The 20,214-nt window shown below is 43.9% G+C and overlaps 1 protein-coding gene across 4 annotated transcripts in view; it reads right to left on the reverse strand.

Annotated features, from left to right (window-relative positions):
- LOC135237562 (neural cell adhesion molecule L1-like) overlaps positions 1-20,214 on the reverse strand; it is a 52,289-nt gene extending 32,075 nt beyond the window's left edge. For 2 of the 4 annotated variants that reach the window (XM_064304809.1, XM_064304807.1), the window contains exons 1-4: positions 19,951-20,214; positions 3,335-3,799; positions 2,328-2,342; positions 147-249 (exon numbers count right to left, since the gene is read on the reverse strand). In XM_064304809.1, coding sequence (XP_064160879.1) covers positions 147-249; positions 2,328-2,342; positions 3,335-3,464 — 248 coding nt within the window. In that variant the 5' untranslated portion in view covers positions 3,465-3,799; positions 19,951-20,214. Of the gene's footprint in view, positions 1-146; positions 250-2,327; positions 2,343-3,334; positions 3,800-7,901; positions 7,921-19,950 lie in introns of those variants that run through there. The other 2 variants (XM_064304808.1, XM_064304810.1) reach the window with 2 other exon arrangements.

Below are 20,214 nucleotides of genomic sequence, written 5' to 3' on the forward strand. Positions count from 1 at the left end.
TATCGGAGAAAAGATGAAGGCCAAATGACAGTGGAACTGTAACTCTAAACTGCACTGACACGTGTGGGTAAGACAGGAGAGTTAGTGTGGGAATCAGCTACATTCAGTCCGAGGAAACAGTAAGTATTGGATGATTAGACACTAACGTTGGTGGGGGATTCCCAGAAGCATTGCAGACAAGAATGATGTCATCGACAGGAAAGGCAGTGTATGACTTTGGCTGGGCGGTAATCGTGGGCGGCTTCTTCACTGCAAGGAGAGACAAAGGACATCAGTCCAGACTGACCACAGTGGCTGAACACCGATGTTCATGTACACTCAACACATGGGGTGGTCAATAAAGCAGTACAATTGTGTAAAATAATTCCCCGTAAATAAATAATCTATAAACTACAAGCAAAATGGTGGATGTGCACTGCCAATATTACATATTAAATTCAAATGTGAAAATGCATATTTCAAATAGGCCTCTGTATTAATAATACTGCCCATCACTGCTTAGTGATATTTTATGGTAATGGCCTCATAACTTTTCAAACCAAACAGGTGTGAGCCCCTTTAGGGGAACTTAAAATTATAATTTCTTATTTTCTTACAATTGTCCTGGCCTCAGAACTTGTATGACATATATTTTATATTTTGTCGGCAACTGCAAATCATTATTTGAATTGATGACATCATTGGAATGTAACTCCTCCTCTTTCAGTCACTTCAGTGACTGAAAGGTGTCTTTTGAGTCAGAGTCACAATATTTCAGACACATCTGAAGGTTTGGAATCTTTCTTCGGTTTCAAATGAACAGCAGTCTCCACTCAGTTTTCTGGATTCAGTCTCAGCGGGGGGAAAGGGGAGGAGTTATGCACAGGTAACATCATAATTTAGGATGGGGCTTTATAATTTTTCTTTGTTGTGGGAATATTATTAATATTAAAGAGATGGATAGGTTATTCTTAAGATGATGATGGACCAAGGTTTTGAAATGCCCAACTGTATTCACCCAACTGCACTCATTGCAGCAAGCTCCGCTACCAATTCAGAAGAACCCAGACAAATGTGTTGGCAAACTGCTGTCTCTTTCATAGCACGGTCCACAAGTCCAGCTCATACAGACATGAGTCAGGGGAAGATGCCCCATGTGCAGCAGGTGCCTGTCTGACCAGCGGGGGATGTGAGACAATGTCATCCTTCTCTGGCGATGCTACAGCCAATTATGTGCTTCCCTGTGAGGCTGCCAGCCAGTCAGCACTGGTGAAATCTGGATTCAATACCAGGCCGTGCAGCCCAACCACACAATAGAACAGTGCCTTAACAGATGCCTGACCATGGGGCCCATCCACACACTCCAACAGTGACTTAACAGATACCAGACTGTGGGGCCCATCCACACACTGGAACAGTGCCTTAACAGATACCAGACTGTGGGGCCCATCCACACACTGGAACAGTGCCTTAACAGATACCAGACTGTGGGGCCCATCCACACACTCCAACAGTGCCTTAACAGACACCAGATTGGGGGCCTATCCACACACTGGAACAGGGCCTTAACAGATACCAGACTGTGGGGCCTATCCACACACTCCAACAGTGACTTAACAGATACCAGACTGTGGGGCCCATCCACACACTGGAACAGGGCCTTAACAGTGTGGCCATATCAGACAGTCATTTCAGGCAGATGAAAATGATAATGCTGTCTGACTATTTAACTTCTGCAAGACCATATTTGAAAAAAAAAAAACAATATAATTGTTTGAATAAATGGAAGTCACATTATTCTGCTATATCTCTTTCAGGACCTTGTTGGACCTGCACATGCTCATTGGGGTATAAATGGAATCTCTCCTCAACCTCTCCCACAACTCCGTCTCTCCATCATCTTTCCTCAACCTCTCCCACAACTCCCTCTCTCCATCATCTCTCCTTTACCTCTCCCACAACTCCCTCTCTCCATCATCTCTCCTTTACCTCTCCCACAACTCCCTCTCTCCATCATCTTTCCTCAACCTCTCCCACAACTCCCTCTCTCCATCATCTCTCCTCAACCTCTCCCACATCTCTCTCTCTCCATCATCTCTCCTCAACCTCTCCCACAACTCCCTCTCTTCATCATCTCTCCTTTAGTTCTCCTGCACCTCTGCTATATTACTTCTCTGTCTCTCTTTTTTCATCGCTCATGAACAGACTTAGTAAGTATTACAACTCAGACATTAAGAAATGTAAACACAGGAATGATGAGGAGCAGTGTGGCTTATCAGCAACGTGCTGGATGCTTTCCGAGTAAAATGAGAGAGACACAGAGGATCTGGGCAGGAAAATATACTTACAGTTGCTTATTTTGTCTGTTTGTCCAGTGTGAACAGCAGTAGGAAGGAATTCAGAGGAAAAAATTAGTAACACACGCACACACACACATGCTCTCTCACACACAGACACACATGCACACACAATCACAGCATAGTTAGACATGCACATATAATGAGTATCTGCATGTGTGTGAGAGAGCGAGAGTGCATGCATGCGTGTGTGTGTGTGTGTGTGTGTGTGTGTGTGTGTGTGCTATTTATATTATTTTCAATCAATCAATCAATTTTTATTTGTATAGCACTTTTAACAAAGGAGCTTTGTCACAAAGCAGCTTTACAGAGAACCGGCCCCCAAAGAGTAAGCCTAGGGCAACAGTATTTTCAAATATCTATTTAGATCTGTCTCTTTGGGATCATGAAAATGAGCAAAAATGATAATTACTGCTAATCTGTCAGCAGTAAACACATAAAATCTGAGAGTAAAATATACTAAATAAAATTTTAAGGGATCTAGCCACCCTTTCTCCCCCCCTCTCCCCCACCAGTGTTCTCTCCCTCCCTCTTCCCTTCTGTCTCCCTCTCCTTCCTCCCCCTCTCTCACAAATTGAAAGACGACATTTTGACCTCTCCTCTTCTCCCCTCTGTCTGTGACTTTTGAACTATGACCCCTGAACCATGAGGGTCAGAGGTTTTGGTGTGTGTCTGTGTGTGTGTGTGTGTGCATGCGTGTGTGCATGTATGTGTGTGTGCATGAGTGAGAAACAGAGAAAGAGAGAAAATATACAGTAATAAAAAGAAACAGCATAAAACAAAAAGCCTAAAATAATAATAATAAAAAAGAAAAAATCTGCATATAAAAAAATCTGCATATAAAATAGAAAATATTTTAAATTATTTTTAAGCGATTTAAAACTTGTGATTTCTAATCTCAGGTAATCCCCAGATAATTGTGCACGATCTGTGTGTTGCAGACTGGCGTTAGAGACTCCGGCACTGGACTGTAGGAAGAGAGAATATCAGGCACTTACAGCTATCGGGGACGTGGATGGCCCCCTGGATCGGCTGCGGAACGAGGGACGAGATGAGGAAGAGCAGGAGGAGGAGGAGAGGAGCGCGTGATCTCCCACCCCCGGCCCGCTGATGCTTCGTTGAAGGCATAGCTCACTGTCCCCTTCATGCACACGCCCGAGCCAGGCTTTGTCTGACGCGCACACACACGCGCACGCACGCCGGAGATCTGCTTTGTCTGACGCGCGCACACACACACGCCGGAGATCCGCTGTGTCTGGCACGCGCGTGTGCGCTCGCTCGCTCACGCACGGCACGGACTCCCGGTGTCACGCACACACGCCCGCACGCGCGCACACACACACACACACACAGTGTCCCTCTCTCCTCTGGAGGATCGGGCCTCTCTCCAGGCCTCTCAGCTGGTGCTCAGGACACACGTGCTTCTGCTCCTGCCTTCTCTCACTCGCCGGCCTCTGCCTCCGCTGGAACACGAAAGGGGACGGGGGGGGGGGGGAGCGAGGGAACAGAGAGGGAGGGGCAGGGATGGACAGATTGATGGAGGTCAGAAAGGAGGAGAGGAGGCAGGGGAGAGGACAGGAGAGGTTGCGTTAGGAAAAAAAAAAAAACAGGGAGATATTTCAATTAAACCATTTCAGAATACCTCAGGTAGCCACTGACAACCAGGATTAATCCGGATGTACAGAGAGAGACAGACTGATCGAAAGGGATGACAAACACTGAAGGGACACTCTGTGGCACCAGATTGGAGATACGAAAAAACAGAATGGGCAGATTCACAGGGAGATTGACGGCAGGAGGGAGCTAATTAGCTGAATGTGCAGATGAGGCGAGGTCACAGATCTCCAGTAGAGTTCGTTTCCTGCTTCTGTCCTGCTTTTATTGATGTGACAGTCAAGTCCAGGCACAATCAAACCGCAACACGCTTCATAATTAAACTTCACATTTTACTAATGGCCAATTAGGAAGAACATCTCTGTGAGGTTAGTTGGACCAGAAGGCTTTGTAGATGAGTTTATGAGTGTTGTGTGTCTCTCTGTCTTATATTTTGAAAGAAGGCAGCAGAGATCTCCATGACATTAATCATTAATGAGTGATTAATCAGAGTACTTTATGATAAGTGGATATTTCGGTTGTTGTTTTTCCTTTGTCTAGCTGGAAAAGATCAGGTCTCCATGTGTGTTTCAATCAACGGGACTGGTTTATGACCACGCCCAGTTCACACAGGGACTGGTGTATGATCACGCCCAGTTCACACATGGACTGGTGTATGGCCACGCCCAGTTCAGGCAGGGACTAGTTTATGACCACACCCATTTCAGGCAGGGACTGGTCTATGACCATGCCCAGGTCAGGCTAGGACTGGTCTATGACCACGCCCAGTTCAGGCAGGGACTGGTCTATGACCATGCCCAGTTCAGATAGGGACTGGTCTATGACTACGCCCAGTTCAGGCAGGGACTGGTTTATGGCCACGCCCAGTTCAGGCTAGGACTGGTCTATGACCACGCCCAGTTCATATAATTCAAGCCAGGCATGTTTTGTGAGCACGGCTCCATTGAAGCCAGGAGGGATGTGTGGCCACACCCACAATTTGACATTACATAGAAAAGGGTGTGCCCCAAATCCTAACCTTCTAATTAAACATGCAGTTTAACAGGCTGTAAACAAAGGACATAATGTCAAGTGAGAAATTTCACCAATGTGCTGCTAAAGAAGCTTACCTTGCCACAGACTGAAAAATAATTTTAAAAAACAAAAAAGCAAAAACCCATATGAAGTAATGGCAGTTGGATATAGAACAAGGATTTGACAAAATACATCACTTGTAATGGAAAATCTATTGGAAGTGATGGTGAATATGTATTTATTGTTAGGTCAGCAATCTTAAACCACAAGTAATTGGGTCAGATAACAATGAAACACATTTGAAAAGGTTTGCCCTGTACGTATTTTCAAACATTCACAAACCCATTACATTTATTTCCTGAACAATACCAAACAAAGACGTATCCGTGGAAATAAAAACCTCAAATTGAAGAATAATGTTTATACATTAAATGGCGTGTAAAATGAAACTGAAATTCATAACGCTAACACAACTAACTGAGATATAAGGGGTGGGGCAGGGTGGGGGTTGAGCTGGAGAGTGACAGCTGTGGAAGCAAGAACCCAACCTTAATTACACATCCGATCTCCCAAGCAATTCATTACCTCTCTCTCTCTCTCTCCTTGCTCTTACCTCCCCCACTCTCTCCCCCTCCCTCCCTCTCCCCCTCTCTCTCTCTCTCAGCTTTTGTTCCTGTCCGCTGGACGGTGTGGCTCAGCGGCCTCCTCTCTGGCAGCTGACAGATTTGCCCCAGGGGCCGGGGCAGGTCCCGAGGGGCGCGAGCAGCGAGGAGCTTTTCCGAAACCGCCAGCTCGGGTTCCCTTTTAACGGGCCCGCCGTGGAGGAAGTGCGGAGTTAATGTAGCCCCGCCCCTTGGCCCCTCCCACCAATCTGTGCCTGCCTCACCTGGCAGCACGCCACCACACACACACACACACACCACACACACACACACACACACACACACCACTCACTCACTCACACACACACACACACACACACGCGCACACACACACACACACACACACTCACACACATACACACACACACACACACGCGCACACAGAAAGGGAGACAGAGGGTTGCACATGTGCATTACAGGCCCCGTCTGGAAGCCCCGCTCCACACACTCAATAAAAACATCATCTGTCGGCTGTGGAAACTGGCCCAGCACAAAACGCAGATCCCAGAGGTAGCCACTGTCTAACTTACTGTTTTTGTTTGCAATCACTCTCAAGCCACACAATGCTTACTTACATTGTGTCTGACACAGACAGAGACAGAGAGAATGTGTGTGCGCATGTTTGAAAAGGCATAAAAGTGTATGTGCACATGTGTGTTTGTGTGTGTGTGTGTGTGTGTGTGTGTGTGCATGAAATGATGAGTAAGCGTGTGTGTCTGCGTGCGCCTGATGTGTCTCGTCATCCGTGCTCTTTAAATATTGAAGAGCTCCAGCTGTGTGGATGTGTAAGGCCAAGGCGGGGGGGTTAATAAACTAATACATGCCCCTCCCCCTCCCCCTCCCCACAGGCTATTTTCTCTAAGATAGGGAAGAAGACGCTGAAAGAAAGAGGGGCAGAGAGGAATTGAAAGCGAGATTAATTTACTCCAGACATAATGGTGTGTGTGGAGGGGGGTGGCGCGTAAGTTAACTCAGACCCTCAGCACAGAGTTAATTATTCATAGCGGGTCCTGTCTCTGTCAGTACAATTTGCCCCAAATTCGCTAACATTCATAATTCATACTCACTATTTACTCTTCTCTTGGGGAGTGTGGGGCCCCAATTCTGCCTTCTCCTGTCTGTGTCTCTCCCTCCTTCATTTTCTCTCTGTCTCTATCCCTCTCTTTCACCCCCTCCCTCTCTCTCTCTCTCCCTGTCTGCATGTCCGCATAGTCATCCATTACAGCCCTATCCCATGCACGCAGCCACACAGCCTGAGGTCCGCAATGCCAAAGGCCTGCCCCACACACACAGCCACACACTGCTATACTTGCCCCACAATGCACTGTAATCCTCTCTGTTGTGAGTTACTGGCCTTTTTGAGCCTTCGGAGTATAACCTCCTAAGACCGGGCAATTCATTTTCGTCTTCTGTAAGGGACGTGAGTCTCCGGTCCTAATCTCAATAACCATATATTCTACTATGCTGAAACCTACATTACAAGAAACGATCAATAAAAATAAAAGGAATAATATTTTTGGAAAATATTTTCACCCCAAATTTTTTTTTTGAATTTTGTCGAAAAGGTAAATAATTAAACTTTTGTTCTGCTGGACGTCAGGAGTAGGCTAGAGCAGACCGTAGCTACAGGGCACCTAGCTCACCTGTCCCATGCGATGCTCAGCTTCGTACCTGAGCCCAGACGGGGGGTGTGGCATGAGCCGACAGCACGCAGGCATAGCCCCGCAGGCAAGAGCGGGTTCCAGGCCTTGTGCTCAGGAAGGTCATGTGAAAGCACATGGCAGAGCATGGCAGAGCTAACGAATGCTAGTTTCAAAACGCTATACAAATATCTAAGTGCATTGTGCAAACGCTCAATATACCGAATATTCAAATTTAAATTGGTGTAGTATCATACATATTTGACTACGTTCAAAATACACATCACAAACACTTACATAAAGCCAATCAATATGGCAAACACACGGTTGCAAATTCAAATCCAATTCTTCAGCAATAACCAACAAAAACCCAGCAGAAAGATGCAAGGTGAAAAGCAAATGAAAACTTAAGTGGAATTTCCCACTTAAGATCAATTTAAAATAAATAACATAAATAACAAATTTGTAAATGCAATCAGTTACAACGCAATAAGAAAACATGCATGCCAGCAGCTACCACCAAGCTCTATGAGTCAACAGTCAAGACCTCATGCAATGACCTACAGTGCCTGAAATCAAGATGCACAGATGAAGATGCCCACAGAAAAAATCATTTTGCTAGGAGTTAACATTACCTGAGCAAACAACAGTGAAACAGACTTCTCAACTGTTAGAGTTCTGTCCCCATACACTGAATCCACTCACGAAAATGTTGATGCAAAGCCAGAATACTGAGCGAAAGCACAGAGGACATCGGCCTAAGAAACGCAACCCAGCTACAGAAACTCCGGATATGCTACTAAAAACATTTCAGCAGCTTGTGAAAGAGCAGGAGCAACACTGACTGCAAAGCCCTGAATCCACCCACACTGCATGCACTGTAGGAACTGAAATAGAAAGTGAAAGTGCAAAACACTGGTCACTGCACTGTACTTTGCTATGCAGTCAAGCTACTGCACTGCGCTATGTAGTCAAACACAGGCTACTGCATTGTGCCATGCAGTCAAACATTGGCTATTGCACTGCACTGTGCAGTCAAACATTGGCACTGCACTGCGCTGTGTATTCAAACACTGGCTACTGCATTGTGCCATGCAGTCAAACATTGGCTATTGCACTGCACTGTGCAGTCAAACATTGGCTACTGCACTGCGCTGTGTATTCAAACACTGGCTACTGCACTGCGCTATGTATTAAAACACTAGCTACTGCACTGCGCTATGTATTGAAACACAGGCTACTGCACTGCGCTATGTAGTCAAACACTGGCTACTGCACTGCGCTATGTAGTCAAACACTGGCTACTGCACTGCACTATGCAGTCAAACACTGGCTATCTCTCTCTCTTTTCCTCTCTCATAGTTCCATAAATTCATATGGAGAAAGGAAGTGTACTCAATGTGCATTATGTTATACACATTTAACAGAACAGCGCAGAATTACACACAGAAGGATACAATGAAAAGTAAAAGGAACAGTGTATAACTATTATTATGAAATAATAGCATTTACATTGATTTAACAGATGCTGTTGTCCAAAACAACTTACGATGAAAGAGAACATAAGTGCATTACTACCATGTCTGGCCAATAACATTTCCAAACGAGCGGGTGTCAAGGCAACATCAGTAACAAGCGCTAAATGTAAAAATGACTTGTATCGACCTAGAATGATTAATTATTTTATTATGCACCATAATAAAATAATAGCCTAGCACCACATGAATGGTCTATTATTATGTAGCTACATATGGTACCCCCTCAATGGTTACAGAGGGGCTCCCTTGTCTTAGTCCTAACACAACAAAGTGCCATGTGGGGAATGGGGTGGGTCAAACTTTGTAAGGTTTTAGTATCTGAGCGTGTTTCATGGGCAGCAGAATGCAATAGAGCACAATTACCCTAATAGTATGAGGGCTGCAGCCATTTTTTGTGTCAATGTAAAAGTTCTATTAAGGCTACTCCATTATTTAGCATTCTAATCCATTATCTTCCATTACATGTCTGTTCTACAGCTCTAAGACAGCAGTTAGCCTAATCTTACTGGGAGCGCATTGCACTTAGCTTCGGATACCATCTTACCCTTAAAGTTTCATTCATTTCATTCGCTTTTTTGCATTCGTTTTAGTTAAGCAAGGCCTAATAGCTAGTGAGGTATCTTTGCCAGCAATCCTAGTTATAATTGTGGAAAAAGCACAAGATAATCTCAGGTTCCTTATGCACTTAAAGCAATGTAGCTAATTAGCCATGCTCAGTCTAGCCAGCAAACATCATTTGATTCAGTGCACATCATTCCTTGTTTAATTACAGTTAGCTACCATGAATACATGCAATCTTTAAACTGCCTGAATTATTATTTGCGAGCTGGCTGTTAACTAAATTGGCAAGCTAGCAATCTGCTACAATGACCATGAAGGACTTGTTCTAGTGACCAAGCTAGCTAACTTAATTTGGATTTTGTATTTTGTTCTAGTATTGCAGCCCAAGCAGCTAACCCGTTAGCTGGCTAACATTTACATGAACTGGCAAACTACAGTGAACCCTGAACTAAGCTACTGGGCTAGCGTTTACCGTAGTGCTATGTGGCAATCTGATTGCAAATACAGTAGCAAAATAAAGAATCATTGGTTGATTGAAAATAAGAAGTCAGCATACTGAGGTAACAAAAATCCTGCTAGTAATGTTGTTATTAATTTCAAAGTAATTATATATCTAAAACCCAGTATCTCTGCTGATTTATGCAAACATAACAAAAATGAACAACTTCAGGTGCAACACATGATGAAAAAAAGATCAGGTAACACAGGCAATAAGATAAAATAGAGAGTAAAAACTGAGCTCAGCGATACTGTTCAACAGAGCTATTTTAACACTTAGAGATGCATTTATCATCGCCACCTATTCATTTATTCATCATTCATCCATTATCTAACCAATGTACATTTTATGCCATATCCAGGGTATAATTACAACCTCCCTTGTACTATAGATTAAATATAAAGGACTACGCCTTTCTGTTACAGCTGTGGGTTGGACATAGAATGAATTTAACTCAATATGCTGATTAATCACCCTCTTCACACACACGCACGCAAATGGAGACAAACACACACACACACACAAAACTCTTACTGGCAATGACTCAGTGGGCTGACTAATGACCTGCTTTGCAGAATCGTTTCAGGTGTGATCCAGGCTTGGGTAAATGATACAAGATGGACGAGTTCATTTCAACTTTAACAAACTAATCTCATGCGTGTGGTTTGTGTACAGATGTGTGTGTACATGCCTTGCACATTAGTGTGTCTCACCTGTGCGTGCAGGCTCACACCGTAAATATGAGCATGTGTGTCTGTGTGTGGGTGAGCCTTTGCCAGTGTGGATATCGATGATGTCATCCTGTTGTGCGCGCGTGAGGTGAAAACACCCCTCCCTCTCTCCCTCCCTCCCTACCTCCCTCTCTCATCCCTGTCTCCCCATTACCATGGCAACTCCTTGACTCCAGCAGCATGGAGCAATACATCTCCCTAACCCATCCCCCTATCCCCCTGTTCTCCCCTCCCCCTCTCTGTCTGCACCTTTTTCTCGGATTCCCCCTGCTCACCGTTCCCCTACACTTCCACCCTCGTTCCCTCGCTCTCTTTTCCTCTTTAAATCCTCCCTTCAGTTTGTCGTGGACGCATCTGCTTGCTGCTCAACTCGCCCTTCTTATTTAAAAAAGATTTTGTCCTTCCTTCCTTTCTATGACATGCATTCTATGCCTGTTCTCAATATATGTCTACTGAATATATAATTTACATCTGTACTGGATGTTCATAATCTATTCCTATCTGTATGATGTTTCTATAAATGTTTTTGTCTACTTATAAATTTATAATATGTATTTTTGCACTGTATGTCTATAATACATTCATGTTTAGATTATATCTGCATATATATCTATATCTATTATATATCTATAATCTATTCATGTCTGTATTATATATTTATTTATCACAAAAAACTGTTTGATTGTGAAATGTTTGCATTTGCCGAAAGTCTCAAAAGACAGGAAATGAAATGAATTAGCTCTAACACTCTCCATTGAGATGTATCAGCACAGATCTTGACAACTGCTACAGCCCTGTATATGTCTACTATACTTCAAACAACATGTACTCATCACTGGGCGTATTGCTTAAAATGCAAACCTTCTCTCAAAAAGCCTAATTCATACTCTGAGAGTATTGCTCTGTACAGTGTATTGGCGATAGAACTGGCTAGCTCCGTGGCTTCCCCTTCCTTTACTGGATCTGACGCAGTATCACAGTGCTTGTCACTTTGGACAGAGCCGTTGCTATGCGACTGAATGGTCGCTGCGGTGTCTTGCCAGTGACTGTGACACATCGTCGGGGCCTGGACATAACGGTCTCCCGTTCACATCTAACGTCGTTTGGAACTTCAGAACGATAGAATCATTCAGACTTCCAGAAGGTAGCCTGATTTTGTAAGTTAGCATTGTGTCTCCCCATGTTAATTCAATTGACATTTTGGCATCCAAATTTAATCAAGACTACAGCCACAGAAACATGAAAAGCACGTATGTGTCTCAAAATGACTGAGAGGTCTTGTATCAGGATCCAACAGGTTTAAATTGAATTGCATTTGCTCAAAAAGTCTGGATTTTTTATGCAATTTTTTGGGGGGTCTCCACAACACAGTAATGGCCTAATGTAGTTATAACAACATCAGCAGTTAGTGAGTCAATAGCGATTGTAGTCCACCAGCAAAATGGCATTGAGATTGGTTTTGAAATGGCGATATATTGAGGTTCATATATCTCTGTTTTACATGGGAGAGCAAGTGTACACTGAGCTCAGTGCAATAATGTGTACACTGTAAAATATCTAGTGTTAATTCAACTTTATCTTTTAGAGTTGAATTAACACTGTTAGAGTTGAATTAACACTGGACATTTTACTGTCTATGTCTGTACTGTTTGTGTGTGTAATTGAGACATATTCCAGTGAGATAAGACAGACTGAAGACTGGACATGGGTAGTGAGATAAACCACATTGTCTGAATGTGTCAATAGCCATTCATTATCAGGACCCTGCCATCATCTAGGTTTATTACTTCTTAGGGGAACCATTTCATCCTTTCAGCGATAAACGATGCAGAAGTCTGGGAGACAAGCTGTGTCTGAGAGCATGCTATATGCTTCAGAGAGGAAATTGACTGAGTTCAAACAACATTTGTCCTTAACATTGACAAGTGAACGCGAACATTACACTTTTATTTTCCCCTCACAAACTCATTTTAGCCAGTTATTTTTTTCTGTTTGCTGAACTCTTGATAAAAAAGATAGTGGAAATAAATGCTATTTGCAGTGCAAAATGGATAGGTACCGTTGGGTCAAATGTGGTTCAGACATAAATCTAAAGCAATCTTTAAAGCGTAAAGCTAAAACATTTAACAATTTTGATATGGTCTTTTTAATCACAAATATATAATTACAATAATAAATAAATATGCTTATGTTACATCACATAGAATATTTAAGCAATATAATGCTAATTAAAAAATAAAAATTATATTATATACAGTATAAATATAGTAAATGAGCATTATATTGCTTAAATATTCAATAAGATGTATCATATGCATTTTATCATATTATGATATGCATCATATCCTCCACTGTTTCATCAGCCACCGGTTCTTTTAGACTGCACTGAGCCACAGATTTACATCGCACCGTATGTCCACACTCGCAAGGCATTGTGGGTAAAAATCTCATGGGAGTACCCCATCTGCCCCTGGCCCTGGTGCACTGCAGCGTGTTCGCATCACACATCCGTGGTCTTTGTTAGCACGGCAGCCCGGTCAGGGCGGCTGTGACACCACCCCGACCCTACAACCGAAAATAACTCGATAAGGTTCAGAACCGGGGTTGCAAAATCACCGGATGTCTCCTGTAATGCCAGTTAATGGAGGATGTCTGGGACAATGACAAATGCCCTGCCAGAATGTGGATGTTTGCTGCGACCGTGCGATGGCTGAACTCGTCTGAGGGATTCCTTGGCCGTCGCTGTATGTCTGCAGTGGAGTAAACCTTTTTTTTGGAAAGGAATCTGACTCTGGCCTCTTTGCAAGTCTGAAGCAAAACCACTGAACAAAACCACGATGCTCTTTTGCAAGATGCTGTACTAAGTATTCTGCAGTGCATGCTAGGAGTTTATTATCTTGTTCAGTGCTTTGTTCAGTGTGTAACATACAACAAAAAAATTCAGCAGTTTGGATTTTCACGGTTTACATTTAGGAACTTGACTACCACGACCTAAATTAATTAGACACATTTTAACTATGTTTCTTTGTTGCACTTATCCAAAACTGTGTGACATATGGACTTGTAACTTGTTCTAAACATTACTAATAGCGGTACTAATCTGATAAAAAACCTAATTTGTGTTTAAATGCAAAATTCACTATGCAAAATACATGGTGGCAGTCAAGCAATAAATTGCCATTTAATGTGCACAATATGCAAATTTGGTTTAAGAACAGGAAAAAAAATCCTAAACTCATTAGGATTATTGCCATTAAACACATGTGCAGCCCTGCTTCCTCTGCATTAAGTCTGTTAAAGAAAAAACATGCATATTAATGACTGAGAGAAAGGGGATTCATCTAAATATCTACAGTACGGGACCATAACCTTAACAGGAAAACAGGAAAAAAATAAATAAATAAATAAAGATCAAGACACTACTTCTAAACAGCATATGATTAAACAATTTGTTCTCTTGGCACCACAGTGACTGCCTCTCACGCAGCAAAGAGCCTGGGGGTGGGCCTGGATGAGCAGCTGGACTGCAGTCACATCACAACAACATCACGGTCCTGCAGATTTCTCCTGTACAACATCAGGAGGATTCGACCACACCTGACCATTTACTCCACCCAGCTACTCGTCCAGGCTATGGTGACCACCCGTCTTGATCACTGCAACTCCTTCTTTGCAAGCCTGCCAGCTTGTGTCATTCAGCCACTACAGATGATTCAGAATGCTGCTGCTGGAATTGTCTTCAACCTTCCTAAGTTCTCACATGTCACTCCCCTTCTGAGGTAACTCCACTGGCTACCAGTCGCCGCCAGGGTCAGGTTCAAAGTCCTGACCCTCGCCTACCTACAGGACATGATTCAACCGTACAACGCCTTCCTTATTCAAGTTTGAGGGTTTGTGGCCTAGGGAAACAAGAAACCAGATTTAACTGCAGAGTGGGTGATAGTGTAATATAATTGTCAGGAAAGTGGGTCTACAGCTCCAACGTTACAGGTTCAATTCCCAGGTGTGGCATAGCAGGTTGTACCCTTAAGTGAGGTACTTAACTGAACTGCTTAGGGAAAATATCTGGGTGTTTAAATGGATTGTATTCAAAAAAATAAAGTAAGTAGCACTGGATAAAACGTGAAGTCGGAATCCATGTTGCACACCCCTCTCTCAGCAAAACCATCGCCCAAGTGTGGAGGTGGCAGCTAGAGAGAATAGAGTCAGAATGCAGACATTCATCAATCCATCCATTATGTAACCCACTTATTCCTGGTCAGGATCATTGGGGGGGGGGGGGGGGTGAAGCCTATCCCAGGAAGCATTGGGTAAAAGGCAGGAATACACCCTGGAGACCTTGCCAATCCAATCGCAGAGCACACGCACCATTCATTCCCAGGGGGAATTTAGAGTCTACCTTCATGTCTTTGGACTGTGGGGAGGATACCCACACGGGGAGAACTTGCGAACTTCACGCAGCGAGGCTCAGCGCTAACGAGAACGCGCTACGATGGCTGCTCTTCTTTTCGTCCCGCCGCAAACCCCCCGGGAGACAAGCCTGTGCGGCCCAATCAGCATCTGCGCCCATGTCAGTGACACGCCTGTGCCTGCGGTCCCCGAACACAGACCGTCTGGAAGGGCACTTACCGCAGCAGCGGTCGATAGCTGATCTAGCGACAGTCACGCCAAGGTCACGCTCTTATCGGCTGGCCGTGCGGACTTTGCATCCATCAGACGTGGATTTATTCATCTAGCCGTCCATTTTATAAACTGCTTACTCCTGGCGGGCCAGGGTCGCCCGGGGAGGTCTGGAGCCTATCCCAGCAGGCTTTGGGTGAAAGGCAAGAATGCACCATGGACACCCTGTCACCAATCCACCGCAGGGGCCCACACGCCTTTTGCTCACGCAATCACTCCTCCGAGCTATTTAGAGTTTCCAGTTTGCCCAGCGGGCACGTCTTTGGACTGAGGGAGGAAACCGAAATACCTGGAGGAAACCCAACGGGACACGGGGAGGACGTGCAAACTTCACACGGAAAGGCCCGCGCCCGGGACTCAAACTCGTCAGCTACTTACAACGAGGCGACAGCGGTGCTCACATCCCAGAGGTCGATTGAGATCATGAACTTTGAATATGGATGCATTTTTCCATAGCTTTGACTCTGACGTATGAAAAGCTATGGAAAAAAAAAACTTGTTGGGATGCATGTTTGCCTTTTCCGGCTCACGTCAAACTGGGAAAGCCACCTTTCACATTTTTTTCAAAAGCATCAAAGCACTTTAGCACGCATTAAAGATGGAAGAGCAAAGGGACCGTTGTTTATATTTATATAAATACATATATAGTAACAAAAATACTCAGGGTACTTGTAGAATAGTATGTACAATTTAATTACAGTTACTTTTCTAAATATTTAATGATTACATTTTGGATTGTGTGTGATACATAAACAACACACGCACACACGCACACACACACACTTGTACACCATGTACCTCATTATAAAACAAGGACTTCTGGCCCATTGCATGATGAAAATATGCCCATGTGAATGCAGCCACACTGACACATCGCTGCACTGCTGTGCTTCCCGCACCAACACAATGAGCGGCAGTGTGTTCTGAAAAAAAAGAAATTCTGTCCAGTTCAGTTTAGCAGTATATTCTGTAGCTGGCCTGACAAGTACAGATACTTTAACCGAAGGGTGAAGAGGGGAATTCTTTCCGATTCCGCGGACAAAGGCCTCTTTCTGTCCGAGAGAGTGGGAGAGGGACGGAAGGGGACGACAGCGAGGGGGTTCGGGGTCAAACGGCAGAAAGGCGAGGACTGACTCACTGACCGTTCCTCTTCCCTGCGTCTCTTCTTCTTTTCATCTCGATTAATGTCACGCCTGTTTCGTGTTATTGTTTTCTGTTTTCTCTGCTTTTTTTCTTTTCTTTCTTTCTCTTGGTTGAATCCTCCCAGCCTGGCATCGCTCGTACACACGCACTTCACTTCAGCCAGTTACCCGCTCAGATCCCATGGCACTCTTGCCATACTGCCTGGGAACAGCACTTCCTGTTGCAGTGAGCCACACCAGCTTAGTCACCAGACAGATTCTCAGACGGGCGATTGGTGGAAGTGTGATGAATTGACACAAGCTTCCTCTCTCTGTTTGTCCACTTCTAAATAGCATGCTGGAATTGCCATGTTCTACCTGCCTTTCCTGAGTCTACGTGACTATTGGCTTCATCCTGGACGGGTTTATGGCTATGAAATACAGTGCTATTGGCCAGGCTTACAGAGGAGAGGTACAAACCTGGAAAATGAAAGCTAACCATAAGCTAACCCTGCGCCTACAGCATCTTCTTTCTTCTCCAGCTCTCCTCTCTCCAAATCTATCTCTACCTCATATGAGATCTGTGTGTTTTGCTCTGAGATACACTTTTCTGTCAAAACAGGCCGCAAAAAGCAAAGCTTCCATAGGATTTTTCTTTTGAGCCATTCTGTGTGCAGTGCTATTGAACAGCCTGATTTTCTAAACTCAAATGCAAACGTTTAAGACTCAAATTCAAATACATGGTGAATGGGTGAAAAATCCTGAAAAAAAGAAAAACTCTCCAAAGAAAGCCTCACACAAATACCTGCCCTTGACATTAATAATGGCATCATATTTCTCACTATCACTGGACTACATTTCCCACCCTATAAGAGCATGTGGGTGTTTCTCTGGCCCTGTGACTGGGCCTCCTCCTTAGCCCATTTATCAGACGGCAAATACCTTCTGCAGGCTACTGGGAGGCATTTGGATTCGAATTTGCATTTGAAACTGTGGACACTACTCCTAAATCTCTACCCCTCCCCTCAGGTCTTCAGTACAGTCAATTAAGCTTAAAGCTTTGTTGGCATAACTAAACTGCCTGCTATTCCCAGAACAAACACAAGTCGCAATGCAATGAGAAAACAATATATTCTGTTGACGTGGGTCCAGACAGCAATGACATTATCCCCGTTCGCTCTCTCTTTAGGCTGACTCACAATGAAAGGGCAGACCCTGAATGAAAGGTCAGGACAGACAGTACAGTGACAGCATCAGAGCTCAGCCATTACGGCTCAAAGTTATGGGAGGGCACAAAACACATTATACAGTGAAAGCATGAGTATGTAGCCATTATGGCTGAAAGGTATGGGAGTGCACAAAACACATTATATAGCAGCAGCATCAGCCCTTATGGTTTATACAAGGTAATCATTTGCTTATGGATAATGCATTGATTAGAATAATTCAGTGAATGTATATTTAGATAATATTTAAGGACATAATTTGTTTGAGATGTGTGCGGTGTGTGTGTGTGTGTGTATGTGTGTGTGTGTGAGTACAGGTGTGGCTCTAGGTGTGCGTGGCTTTAGGAGTGGGTGTTGGTTAGTGTGTGGGTGTGGCTATAGGAGTGGGTGTTGGTAAGTGTGTGGGTGTGGCTATAGGAGTGGGTGTTGGTTGGTGTGTGGGCGTGGCTATAGGAGTGGGTGTTGGTCAGTGTGTGGGTGTGGCTATAGGAGTGGGTGTTGGTAAGTGTGTGGGTGTGGCTATAGGAGTGGGTGTTGGTAAGTGTGTGGGCGTGGCTATAGGAGTGGGTGTTGGTAAGTGTGTGGGGGTGGCTATAGGAGCGGGTGTTGGTCAGTGTGTGGGTGTGGCTATAGGAGTGGGTGTTGGTCAGTGTGTGGGTGTGGCTATAGGACTGGGTGTTGGTCAGTGTGTGGGTGTGGCTATAGGACTGGGTGTTGGTCAGTGTGTGGGTGTGGCTATAGGACTGGGTGTTGGTCAGTGTGTGGGTGTGGCTATAGGACTGGGTGTTGGTCAGTGTGTGGGTGTGGCTTTAGGTCACCCCACGTATCCATGAGTACAGCTGTGGCTGTTTCCCTTCTCAACCCCTCAAATCAGTCTGTGCCCCTGTAAATACTTCCCCCACCCCTCTAAACACGCCCCCTCCCCCTCTAAACACTCCCCCTGCCCCTCTGAACATGCCCCTCGGGTCCCTCCATCCCTGCCCCTCTCTCTTTACCCCTCTATGGCTTCATTCCTTTCTGGTTCATAGATCTACATTCAAACTCAGAAGATTACTCCCCACCCCCCCCCCCATCTATATCATATTATGATGGGAAATGGACTCTGCGGATGGAGCCTGCAATGACTGCGGATGGAGTGGAGAAGTTTAACGTTGGAAAGGGAGAGCAGGATGTGAAGCCGGATGTGAGGGTGTGCACAGTAACGTGGGTCTATGGACCATAAGAACTGCAGAAGGGGACTGAGAGACATGACCAGCGCACTAATCTCAGCATCAGTGCTAAATCATCCTGTGATCCTAAACAGTCCAACAGCGACACGCACTACGTATCAGACAAACCATAAAGAGGCTGAATTTTAGTTCAGCTCAAATATAAACCCACTGTCAAAACCACAAAACACATTTAAATGAATGTTAAAGTCTGATGTATTTCAGAGATGGAATATGCATATGTACATTTTAATAACCAGCAGAAAAGTACACCCTATGAAAGAAACTATGGATGTATGCAACAACAAAAAATAAAAACAAAAAAAAAACATTTAAAATAATAGTAACACAGAACACCCTGTTGCATGTTCCACACACTCGACTGATACACATCCCACAATACATTTCATGCTTACATACTTAAGCACTTATATTGTACCTGTATACTACATATTGTACATAATTACATACTATATTTACATATATGCAAACATTATTGTTGTTGGTAAAAAGCAATAATGCAACAATAATTATAACTCATTATTATTATAATTAATATTATTATTATTAGTGTTGTAGTTGTTGCTGCTAAAAACAGCAATAGCGTAATAATTATAACTCACTATTATTCTAATAGAAAAAAACATATTTCATATAGATTAATGTTATTAATATATTATTATAGATAACACAACTATTAGCATCAGTAATAAAATAAGTAAAATAACATAAATAATAATAGTAATGGTCATTATATTTATCAAGATAATATTATTTATTACCCAAAAACTGCATATCTACTGACTTGATTTTCCGCATTTGTTTTGAAAAACTGAATTCATTCCGTTCGAGACCGGTGAGCATCTAAACCAGTAATTTGTAGACAAAAGCTGTAAGACCATTATACCGGTCGGTAAATATTATTGTTACTCATGTTACCCCCGCTGTGTTTCCCCCACAGGCTGATTGGGCCCGTTCTCCGACCGAGACTAGGTGTGTTCCCTCCATTACCCTCACCTGCTACCCTGGGTGGGGATATCCCCCTGACTGGAGGCTAGCCATTGTTTCAGCAGCCCTCTCATCCTATACGCTCAGTACTAGGCGCGGAGTCTTATCTTACCTTTTCTGGGGGGAAAAGATGGTCCTTGATTAGTTCCTTCCTTTCCCTTCCCTGTTCCACTCCTTTTCTTTCTCTCCTTCTCTCTCTGATTTTTTTTTCTATCTCTCCAATAAATAGATTGTTCCTTCTTCAGTGATGCTGCAGTGTGGTAGAAAAACACACCCTCTTACAGTCTGTCTCCTCCCTTCTTCCCTCGCTCTGATTGGCTAGCGGGAAGAGGTGACATCACCTCTTTCCCTGTTTCTGTCGATTATTGACTGCAAC

Source organism: Anguilla rostrata, chromosome 13 (assembly GCF_018555375.3).
Source record: "Anguilla rostrata isolate EN2019 chromosome 13, ASM1855537v3, whole genome shotgun sequence".
NCBI classification, from domain to species: domain Eukaryota; kingdom Metazoa; phylum Chordata; class Actinopteri; order Anguilliformes; family Anguillidae; genus Anguilla; species Anguilla rostrata.